Source organism: Macrobrachium rosenbergii, chromosome 11, assembly GCF_040412425.1.
Source record: "Macrobrachium rosenbergii isolate ZJJX-2024 chromosome 11, ASM4041242v1, whole genome shotgun sequence".
In the NCBI taxonomy this organism is placed as follows: Eukaryota; Metazoa; Arthropoda; class Malacostraca; order Decapoda; family Palaemonidae; genus Macrobrachium; species Macrobrachium rosenbergii.
The window spans coordinates 5,089,343-5,101,300 of NC_089751.1; the positions used below are offsets into that span (position 1 = coordinate 5,089,343).

Sequence of the window (11,958 nt, forward strand, 5' to 3'; positions counted from 1 at the left end):
ATATAGAGAGAGAGAGAGAGAGAGAGAGAGAGAGAGAGAGAGAGAGAGAGAGAGTCCCCAGTTATCGGCAGGGGTTCCGTTCTGACAGCATGACAATAAGCAAAAATCGCCAATAACCAAAAACCGCCGATTTTCAGTTATCAGCGCCTGTATTAGGTATGTATCAGCGCAAATACACGAATATTGGCGCCGATAAATGGAAATCAGCGCATGCCGGCCCCAAAATTGCCGATTTTCATCGCTAGACAAGCGCCGAAAAACCGGATCGCCAATAACCGAGCCCACTGATAACTGGGGACTGCCTGTATATATATATATATATATATATATATATATATATATATATATATATATTTTACATGCACACACACACAGGCAGTCCCCGGTTATCGGCGGTCTCGGTTACTGGCGTTCCACTTTTATGGCGCTTGTCTAGCGACGACGATAACTGGATTTTCGGCACTGATCGCCGGTTATCGGCGCCAATAACCGGATATCAGCACCGATAACCATGGATCGGCGCTATTATCATTGATTTTCAGTTATCATCACCTGTCGGGTACAGAACCCCACCAATAACCGGGGACTGTGTGTGTTTGTGTATGTGTGTGTGTATATATATATATATATATATATATATATATATATATATATATATATATATATATATATATATATATATATATATATATATATATATATATATATATATATATATATATATATATATATATATATATATATATATATATACAAACACATGCAGTGTGCATGTGCACACAGTGCACAGGACTGATAGGCTGGAACTTAGCATATATTTTCACTTGAAAGTAAGATGAAATCTAATATTAATGATAAACATAAACAGCAAAGAATTTAACATTTTATCACCAACACTAGCTACTGTAATTGCATTTTTACCATGTTATTTATTGAAACTAGTAAATATTACAAACTTATGAACATTGAAATTATTAGTTTTATATTATATATTTTTTATCCAGATATTTTGAATATAATATACCATGATATGATATAAAGTATGTGCAGCTAGTTTTCAGACAATTTTTTTTATACATTTAAGTACTGCATACAGTATTTATTTTGAGGATTGGTGAGAAGAGTGAAATCTGTTTATAAAGATGGACAATGACTGGTATGAGAAAAGAATTCTCCATACCTGATGTTGCCACTTTTAAGCCTAACAGTATTCTGCTGGTGAATATATGAATATTTCTAAATAAGTTTCTTTTTATATGACTTTAGTTCATTAAATATAGCATGGTCTAATATACCAAAAACAGTACTTGTACAACAAACAGTATATAAAAGATTAAATAATTTATTGGTTACAGAATATGGAAGTTTGCATATGTGAAACAGATAAAAACAAGTACTGTATGTGGTTGGTATTAGGGTTTAAAGTTATGGAGAGTTGCACATGAAATTTAGTACAGTGGAGAGAAATGTGAATCAGCAAAACTGTTTGCTCTGCTACTGAACTTTTTATCAACTCATGAAAAGCTGTAGGTTAGTGAACGAATTAGCCAACTTGTATTCTAGTACCCAGGTAGGTGCCAAAGGTCCAGAATTATTTTTTTTTTTGTGCAAGGTTGTATAATTAGGTTTCAAATAATAAATACACTACATGAAGATCAGAAATTTTCAGGTAGTGGATGACCATAACCCCTTTTTTCTATATGTAGCAATCAAATCATACAAAGTCTGATATGATACAGAAATTGATTTCTAGATTTTTAGCTTTTTTCCATTGTTTGTTATAATACATGAATTAGAATAGTGATATATTTGTGAATTGTACATTAGTAAGCAGCTCACTGTATAAAGGTAAAGTGAACAGCAAAAGACTTGAAAATATTTAGAAACTGAATGTCATGAATGTATCTCTCTAAAGACCATGAACAATTTCTGATCAAGTGTAAAAGTTTATATTAAAATAATTTTCCTATCTTAAGATTGCAGTCTCCCAAACTAATTACTGCAATTATCAGTTTCAGGAACTTTACTGGCTTAAGGAACTCGGGATTGAATTTCAACATGGTTAAATTATTGTAAATATTTAGTTAAACTACTGTAAATATTTTTGGAAATAATTTCATAGTCAAGATAGAATTTGCAAACTTGGGCCAAATTAGATCTTTGTAGACAAAGTAAATTTTTCAATTAGTTTAAATCCTACTCTAAAAACTTTTGACTGAAAATGCTGCTGATAAAAACCAAAAGACGTTTCAGTAGAAATATAAAGCAGTGAAATATATTGTTTATGGTACAGATTTTGAAGTTGTTTATTTTTTTGAGATACAGTGCTTGATGAAAATATATATTTATTCATTAATATTATACAGTGCTTGATGAAAATATATATTTGTTCATTAATATTATATCTTGAATAAGTGGTAAGTGAAACAAAGATTTTACAAAATGCAAAAAACTGAATAAAGAATGGCTTTAATTCCGTAGAGAATTTCTTCTGCTATTTCTTTTGTACTAATTTTACAGCATTTACAAATATACATATCAGCCATTATTAACTGCTTTTTTCAAGTCTACATAAATTTTTTATTTGTTGGCTGTCATTAAAACTTATTTTTTGTATCTTACTGGGAAATTATTTAACTTGCCACTTTTGAAAGCTTAAACTTTATCATAGTAATTTTAACGGCCTATGAAAGCTGTGCTTAACAGTGAAACTGATGTCATATACTGATTTTTTATAAAAATATTTATTTTCACTTGACTAATATGTGGAAAATGCCAGTTTTGCATGGAAATAGGACTTTGAAGAGGGTGTGCAAATAATTTTTTTCAAGCTATGTAATAAGTGGAATAGGCTGGAAATTATTTTGAGAATTTACTAATTTGGTGGATCATATGCTAAATTTTTTGCAATTTTAATTTGGGAAAATGCCAGTTTTGCATGGAAATGTGGCTTTGAAGAGGTGTGCAAATATTTTGTTTCAAGCTATGTAATAAGTTGAACAGGCTGGAAATTAATTTGAGAATTTACTGATTTGGTTGATCATATACTATATTTTTGCAATTTTAGCTTGGGAAGGCTAAGTCAGTGTTCCAGTTTGATTGCATAATGTTGAGTACTTCACATGAGAAAATATTTACTAATGGTTTATTGTTAAATATTGCAGTTAGTTGTTATTGTATGATGCTCCAAACTGGATTTGGTTTTTGATCATTTTCTTGATTTGGAATTGAAGATTACATACCAGACTGCATGAAGTTTTGGACTGATACATTTTCATAGAGACTTTTCCTTAAATTTTTCTTGATAACAAAACATTTTTCTTTGAGTCAACCTTTGCTGTTTGCATGTCCGTGTAGTAAGAAAGTAGAGCCTATTTTGGATGTAATAAGGAATTTCTTGTATGGCCCCTCCCTGGATGTGGCATTCCATTTTCATCGATATTCATACAGGAGGAAGTGTTTTGGAAACAGATTTACTTTGTTAGTGAGACATCTTGCTAAGGGATCTTAAATGCTCTCTAGCATGTCCTTCAGAGTTGTGGGATGTGAGATTTGTAAGGTCACTATAATTTCTTGATTCTTAATTAACATAGTATGTAATTTTATTTACTTGTATGATGAGACTTTGCAAAAAAATGTTGTGCAATACTAATAGTAAAGTTTGAAGATGATTTTCAGTTCCAGTAACTGGTCACTTTTTATTGTATTGACAAAGCATCTTTTAAATTTGGTTTTATTATTGTCAGTTGGTTTTGATGTTTGAGCACATTCAGGAATATAGTTTCAAATGATATAATTGTATGGCAATGGATGATGATGAAAAAATAACAAACAAGACTCATTTTTATAAGCAGTATTGATTAAGACAAAATTTTTTTCAAGTAAACTCATATCTTAAGCCACCAAAAAAAAAAAGACAAGTCCAGTGATGAATGTTAAGAGTATGAACATCAGGAAAATGAGATAGGTCTATTGATACTTACAAGCAAATTGCAGTCTTGATATGTTTTTTTTACTGTGATTCATGTTATTAGATAATGATGTACAGTACAATGTTAATGCTTATGTTAATGGAGCTGATTCAGTTATTCTTATTTATTATATTTTCATTGGTAGTGTTTTGGTATAATTTTCAATTAAAATGATTACAAATAAATTATTAAATACTGTTAGGTCTTCATTTTCAAATGAATAAGGTGGACAGTTGATCAGCACATAAATTGCAGCATTAGGTGGCCTAAGATTTTTTATTTACAGCATAAGTTTCTGTTTGATTTAATTTTTTGGGAGGTGGGATTATGGTTTGTTAATTTGGTAGGTTCTACATGGAATTAATTATTGCCATAGTTTTAAAAAAATGTCAAGAGCAATGTAGAATATCTTGATTTGACACTTTATTTAGCTTTGTGGGAACTAAAAGGGTTTTGTATTGAAATGTGTGATGATACCAATCAACAGAAGAGTTTCTTAAGTAAAAGATGCATATTATACCCAAAATACTGCTACCTATTTACATCAAAAGAATTATTTTGGAAAGTAATTTTGATGTATAGATTTTAGCTCTACAGATTGGCTGTATTTTGCTGTCACCTTACAATTATAGTAGTACTTGAAGCCATTGAGTTGATTTTTGTTGTGTGTTCTTAAACTGACAGGCTGGAAGTTGAATGGGAAAACAAATAATTTTTTCTTTTACTTTAGTAATGTGTTATCTTATTTGTGTACAAATCAGTCTAGTTGCATAGGTCAGTTATGTTATTTCTTAACTTGGTTTAGTTTTCTAGTTGGAAGTTTTATCCAAGAAAGTTATTAATTTTTTTAACATCTTCAGGTCAGAGTGAACATGATAGTTTGGTATACCACATGAGTGAGGACAGTGGTCTAGGTCGAGCTACTCCTCCACGACGTGCCCCCTCACCAGGTATGGCCAGACACCTACCTTCTCCTTCTGGTCCTGGATCCCTACCTCCTGGTCTTTTTTCAAAAAGACGGCCTGGTGGCTTTGATGATGCAGCCAGTGATATCTCCTCCACTGCAAGTTCCACCATGGACTATTTTGGCAAGTACCATAATTACATTTTATCTGAAGTGTTGGTTTTCTCTATAAAGTATCGTATGTCCTGTCATGTAAAGTCACATTTGAGAAACCTTTTCCTGTGAGGGGTAAACAAGTGAAACTGTCTACCTAATGTTTGTAGTACACCACCTGCCATAATTTTTGCAGACCACCACAGTTATTTCCAAGTGAAACTTAGTTTTGGTAAATATATTTAATGTAGAGATTATGTCAAAAGGTACAACAGTATGGGGTATAAAACTTTGGCCCTGCAAATCCACCACTCACCAGCTAATCAGTGTGCCAATTTTGCCACCAACGTGAAGCGGCTAGCTGTTGAGATTATAAAATGTGATGTTTCAGTAATAATTGCACAGCCTTTCAGAACACGTAGTTGTAATGGAAGTAGTTTGGCTTTTTGTTCAATGCATTTTTATTTTGGTAGCCTTTGAGTAATACCAAACAGGTAAGGTATATCAGTTATTCAGACTATGTGGGCTAACCTTAGATTATTAAAAAGTCATATTGCAAAAATCTCATTTGTTATGCTTGTGTGTGGAAAATGGTGCAACCTTATTTTTTGGGGTCGTCATATCCAGCGAATTACACCCCAGAATTTAGGGATTGACTAGTATACCAGGTTATATGGTAGTTCTAGGCTCTAATGTTTTTCTTTGGTAAATAAACTTTCATACCAGAGTGATGCTTCACCAAGAATTCAGCTGTAATGTAAAGTTTTATATCACCCAAGTTACAGGGGATCTTTTTAGAATTTCATATTGTACAATTCTGTGAAAAGCTGATAGTCTTTCTTTTAATATTAATTCATAAAGTACATGTGGTTAACCTCTAGAATTGGTTGAAATTCTCAAATTTAAGAATACCCTGTATGGTGCATGTAGCAGTAATGTGTAGGAAAAAGTTTGGCATAAAGGGGTTATATCAGCATTTTGTTTATTGTTCACGAATTGCCAAATTTTTCATGAATAATCGGTGAGTGTGAATCGTGAGAATGTGAATACAGGGGTTTACTTTATAAATATATATGTATGGATGCATATATATATATATATATATATATATATATATATATATATATATATATATATACACAGTATATTATATATATATATATATATATATATATATATATATATATATATATATATATATATATATATATATATATATATATATATACATATATATATATATATATATATACACACATATGTATTGCAGTTTCACCTCAGCTTAACATGACGCTAGGGGTAAGCCTCTTCTGCTAAGTTACAAAGACCTACGCAATAGGGTACAGTGGGGAAAACTCTCTTAAAGTCTGATGCATTTCCATATAAAGCATCTCTTAGCATATCCTACTGGTATTTTGTATTTATCATTCAGTGTAATTGAATCACTTTTTATTCAGATTCAGAGATTTATGTGCAAAAGGAATTGCTTCTAACAATGTGCGTACATTCCTGTACCTACTTACCTGTGACTTAGTTACCCCAACTCTTCATAACAAAATACAGAGAGAGAGATTGTCCTGACATGATGCATACCTGTGTGTATGCCCTTGCACACTTGTGTATACACAGAAGAACATGTAATGATACATTAATGTATTTTATTAAGTACAGTACATTACTTTACTGCATTAAGTAATGCCAATCAAAATAATGTAGGAGAGTGAGGGAGAGAGATGTGTGTCCACAGTAATTGTGTAGTGTTTCCTAACATGATGCACAAAGAGGAATGCATTGGTTGTGTGTGCGCGCACTTGTTTGTTCATTCATTCACCCTCCATCTTCACAGGCACAAACAAGAAAGCCTCTGTCTACTGTCCAATAAACCATGGATACTTGCAGATTTCTCTGGTTTTGATGCTAAGCAATCAGCTGAGGATGTCCCTCTCGCTGATGCTTGCCATCCTGAACCTGTTCTTACAAAATTTGCATTTTGCTCTAAGGATTTTAAGAAAATTCATGATAATCTTGATAGCTGGGATGGAGAAGATCCTGATGATTTTTTTTTTTTTTTTTTTAAGAAAAGTTCCTATTCTGTTTCTCCCAAGATTAGTTGATTCTGTAGATTTTTAAGTCAATGTAGTATCTTTGCGGATGAGTACAAGCTTAGCAATACAGTCCCTGTTCCAAAGAATGGCATATCTGCAGACTGCAGTACTATAGACTGATTTCTATTCTCCTTGTGTTCTCCAAAGTTGAAGAAAAACTTATTCTTAAGCCTCTTGTATAAGTATGTCCAATCTAAAGAATTGTTTGCTGACAGTTAATATACATATAGAAAGCAGTGAGGTCCTTGCGATGCTCTTTCAGATTTAACATGCAATTTGCAAGAGAAGCTTGATAAGGGTTTTGAGTGCATTTTAGTGCAGAGTAATTCAAATAGATTTTAGCGCTGCTTTCAATTTAATAAAGTAAATCCCAAGGTACTTTATAATCTTCAGAATCTTGGAGTGGGTGGGTATGTTCTAGGATTACTTGAAGATTTCCTTACGGGTAGACCGCAATGACTTACTGTTGATGGGATCTTTAGCATACCAAGACCTACTGTGTCTGAAGTTCCACAGGTTAGTGTTCTTGGTCCACTGTTATCTTTAGTGTATACAAGTGGCCTGGAATACAAGATTGTTCAGTATACCAATGATGCAACACTTGTTGGTGAAGTAAAATCTCCACTTGCGAGAAATGAAACTTCCCTCAGCCTCAATCAGGATATGGACCAGATCATGTATGGTGTAGTCGGTGGGGTATGAGACTGACCAGTAAAATGAAAACACTGTTGGTTAGCACTCTTACAGATTTTCCCCCTGATCCCCTAGTATTGTATATAAGGCCTCATATGTTATGTTTATAACAGTGATCAGATCATTGAAATCTGTTTTTGGTCATTTGTCCTTCCTGTACTAGAACACTGTTCTCCAATTTGTGTCTGCTTCTGCCAGAGATTTATCTCTTTTAGAGAGTGGTTCATGATGGTAGGTTTCTATTTCATGATATTAGCAGTTATGAATTGGACCATCAATGGATGGTCTCAAGCTTGTCAATTTTTCATAAGTTATATGTTAACAGAAATTTTTCACATTCACAATTGATCCCTGATCCTCTTTTCCTGCTAAAAGCAACCAGATTTGCTGAACAGCAGCAGTACCAATAAGCAGTAATTGTGCTTCGCTGTAGAACTTCTCAGTTTCAGAGGTCCTTTATTCCTCACATCGTTGGACTGTTGTGTAATTGGAACTTCCAAAGTTCAAGAAAAGATGCAATGCATTACTACCCTAATACATTTCTCGCATTTTAATAATTTACTTACATTTTTATTTATTAATTTAATTTTTTTAATAAGTGAGATTTCTTTATGTATTTCCCTTTACCTCCTCTAATGGAAGCTTGAATTTCAAGTCAGTGGCCCCTGTGGGCTTGTTCCATATGAATAGGGTCTTCTGGATAATAATGATAATAATAATAATAATAATAATACAGTATTCACCAGACTCGAGCGAGTCCGTTAAGTACAAAGTGAAATCTGCAAAGTTAAGGTGCCACTTACATGTACAGTAAACAGATTAGAGTATCTGAGTCTGTCCATGAGGTAAACTAATTATATTATATGAAAAGTGATTTTCAATGTTTTTCTTTTCAGGTCCAAAGCTATTCAAACAACCAACTGCTAAGTCGAATAGAACTATCATACTGAATGCCGTTGAGTATTGTGTCTTCCCTGGTGTTGTCAATCAAACTGCAAAACAACGAGTTCTTGAAGAAATTGCTCGTTCAGAGTCGAAACATTTCCTGGTGTTGTTCAGAGATGCTGGTTGCCAATTCCGAGCCATATATTCTTTCAATCCTGACACAGAAGAGGTGTATAAACTGTACGGTACTGGTCCTAAGCAAGTTAATGACCGCATGTTTGACAAATTTTTCAAGTAAGTTTTTATTTAAGATGGTTCTTTGTCAGTAATATGGTAGTAGTTATTCACGTCATTTATGTTGGGGCATCAAGGTAGCCTTTGAATATGTTGGTTGGAAGAGTTTTATGGGTAGGTCCTGGGAATAGTATCGGAAACAGATTTGTATTTAGAGGCTTTTAATTTATTTTTTTCTTATTTCAGATACAACTCTGGTGGGAAGTGTTTCTCTCAAATTCACACAAAACATTTGACAGTAACGATTGATGCATTTACCATCCATAATTCCCTGTGGCAGGGCAAGCGGGTGAACCTCCCTTCGAAAAAGGATATGACACTTGTAATATAAACAATTGGCTGTCTTTAAAATAAACCTATATTTTGGTACTACTGTGCTGTGAAAATTACTTATGTGGCTGTACTGCTCTTTTGGAACTTTTAATAAACTAATAGTTGTTTTTATACAAGTGGGAAATGCAATATGTAAATGTGGTTTAGAGTAACATAGTGATGGGTTCTAATTTGTGGATGTAAGGTTTTTTGAGCATATGTATCTCATTAGTTTCCATTGATGAGTGTACATGTTTTTTTTTACGGTTGTGTGATCAGATCAGCAAGCCTTGTTTTCCTCAGCCATTTGCTCACACAGTCAAGACCCCTCCTCAGTAAAAACTAGATAATTATTATAATAAAAGCCTTAAAGCATTAAAGGGTTTTGGTTGTGGTTTTGTTGGTCAGTATAAGAAAGTATTCAGGTTGCTCACAGTGCTTAAACTTGTAAGGTAGGATGATTATCTATTTATGGATCATTGATTGTATTACTATACCAGTGTGAACAGAGGTATATCAGCCTTTTTTCATTTGTTTGAATGTAATAGTGCATAAAGTTTGAAAAACAGTGAGGTTATGAATGATGATCGGGGAAATTATTGGTGTTGCCTGGTGTGGAAGTTAGAGCTTTCAAAGATGATCGAGTCGTGTTGATTTCAGGTATCCTGCCATTAGCAGCCTTTACAAAAAAGCTTCTCACATTTGGAAAGTGCCCTATTTCAAGCCAAATATAGTTATCAAAAATATTCCTAGAATTCCTAGGTTAGTAGATGTTAGGATCTCTTCTTTCTTGTGGTTGAATTATGCCAATGCCTCAAAAGAGGTGCCATATTGCCAGACACATAAGGTAAATGTGATGATATTCAACTATATTTAAACAAGGGGATTTGCAACAAATATAACAATGAAGTAAGCTGGGCACATTTTTTGCAGTGTTAACTAATGAATTCCATTAACATTCGCTTCTTGTACTAAATCTGTGATTCTTGTGATCGTTAGGTAAGATTTGCATCAGAATCCTCTATGTATCATCATGGAAGCTGAGAATATTAGATATTCTGGAAGTGAGTTGTGGCCAGAAATCATGGTGTAACTTTGCCACTCAAGTAATCCTGACGATGCAAGTAATTCCACTTAAACTGTATATGAAAATAGTGATGAAATATATTCTGTATATATTAGAAGAATAGGGAAACTTAAGAAGTACTATGAAAGCATTCCCATTTTTTTCTAAATACTCACAGAGACTCATGTGAACAAAAACGTAATGAAGTTTCCATAGCTTTTATACTGTATTAAGGAATGTTTGTGTGTCACTTGTTCCATAATCTTAAATATGTGTATTGCTTTACATGACATTTTTTCTTCATTTGTATCATCTCATATGTTAATACTTCGTTTCATTGTAAATCCATCTTATTTGTCTCCAGTTAAATCATTGTTTAGATAACATGTAGTAAACTCAGTGGCTACTATTACTCTACTGGAGAGGGTGCTCATACATTCAGTTATTTGTTAACTAATGTTGTATATGGTATATATAAATTAACACTAAATGAATTCTTAATGCAGGAGGCATCTTTACAATGCTTTCATGACACCTTTGTACTTCTCAAATAATGTGATAATATTGAAACAGACATGTATAGGCCACCCCAGTGTAATGGGGATGGTAAAATAGTATAGGTTTTAAGAAGACACATGCAGTGTAAAGTATTTTTTGAATGTTAATGTATTTATTTATTATATGGAGCTACCACTCCTGTAGTAAATAATTACAGATATATTATGCAAACTGACATTCAGAAACTTAAGTTCTATGAAGTGTGTTATGAAGGTCTTATTATTGTATGATATCTCTCCTGTATATAAATATTCAGGGATTCCTCCTGCTCTACCTTCAGAGAGACCTGTCTTACAAAGTAACCAAGTCAGATATACATGTAATTTAATATGTATTGCTGTTAAACAACTGTAAATTACTTTTACAATTGGGATTAGCTCTTGATAATGGACTTGAGTTTTCAACTTGATTTTAGCTATGTCACTATAGTTAGTTTTTAAATTTTTTTAAATACCTGTGCTGAACATTAAATATATTAAAAGCACTGTAAAATAGTCAAAGCTGTCTGACATTGTGATGTATCAAGTAGATCTTTCTGAATGTTGAAGCAGGTAAAACATCCCTCGCCGACTCCACTTGCATTGGTATCTTGTGACCATATGTACATAATTGTTTTATATTTATTCTCAACATCTCAAATTGGGGTGGGCTTATAGAAAATTCCCATGTCTGCTTGTTATTAATGATAATAAATTCAGTCTTTTTCATAAATTGGATTTATTTTATCCTAATTATTTGAAATCAAAGTTACATACTGAAGTGTGTGTGTTTATCATTTTGACCCCTTGGTTTAGGCAACAGGGAGCATGAGTTTGTCTTGTCTTGTCCCATAGATTTAAGCTGTCTTAACAAACTTGAGCCCTCTAAGATAGCCCACATACAACATGTTATTTTTAACCACCTTGACTGGTAAGTAGGTGATGATATACCCTGGACATGGTTATAATTTTGATAATTTTTAAAACATGAAGTATATTGAGACATATTGGAAGTCTCCTTCCCCAAAACAATACTGTA

At 32.9% G+C, this 11,958-nt stretch overlaps 1 protein-coding gene across 17 annotated transcripts in view; it reads left to right on the plus strand.

Annotated features, from left to right (window-relative positions):
* Positions 1–11,652, plus strand: part of Patronin (calmodulin-regulated spectrin-associated protein patronin) — a 141,537-nt gene extending 129,885 nt beyond the window's left edge. For all 17 annotated transcript variants that reach the window (XM_067111077.1, XM_067111078.1, XM_067111079.1 and 14 more), the window contains 3 exons: positions 4,832–5,059; positions 8,723–9,005; positions 9,192–11,652. In XM_067111077.1, the coding sequence (XP_066967178.1) occupies positions 4,832–5,059; positions 8,723–9,005; positions 9,192–9,336 (656 nt within the window). In that variant the 3' untranslated portion in view covers positions 9,337–11,652. The remainder of the gene's footprint in view (positions 1–4,831; positions 5,060–8,722; positions 9,006–9,191) is intronic.
* The last annotated feature ends 306 nt before the right edge of the window (positions 11,653–11,958 follow it).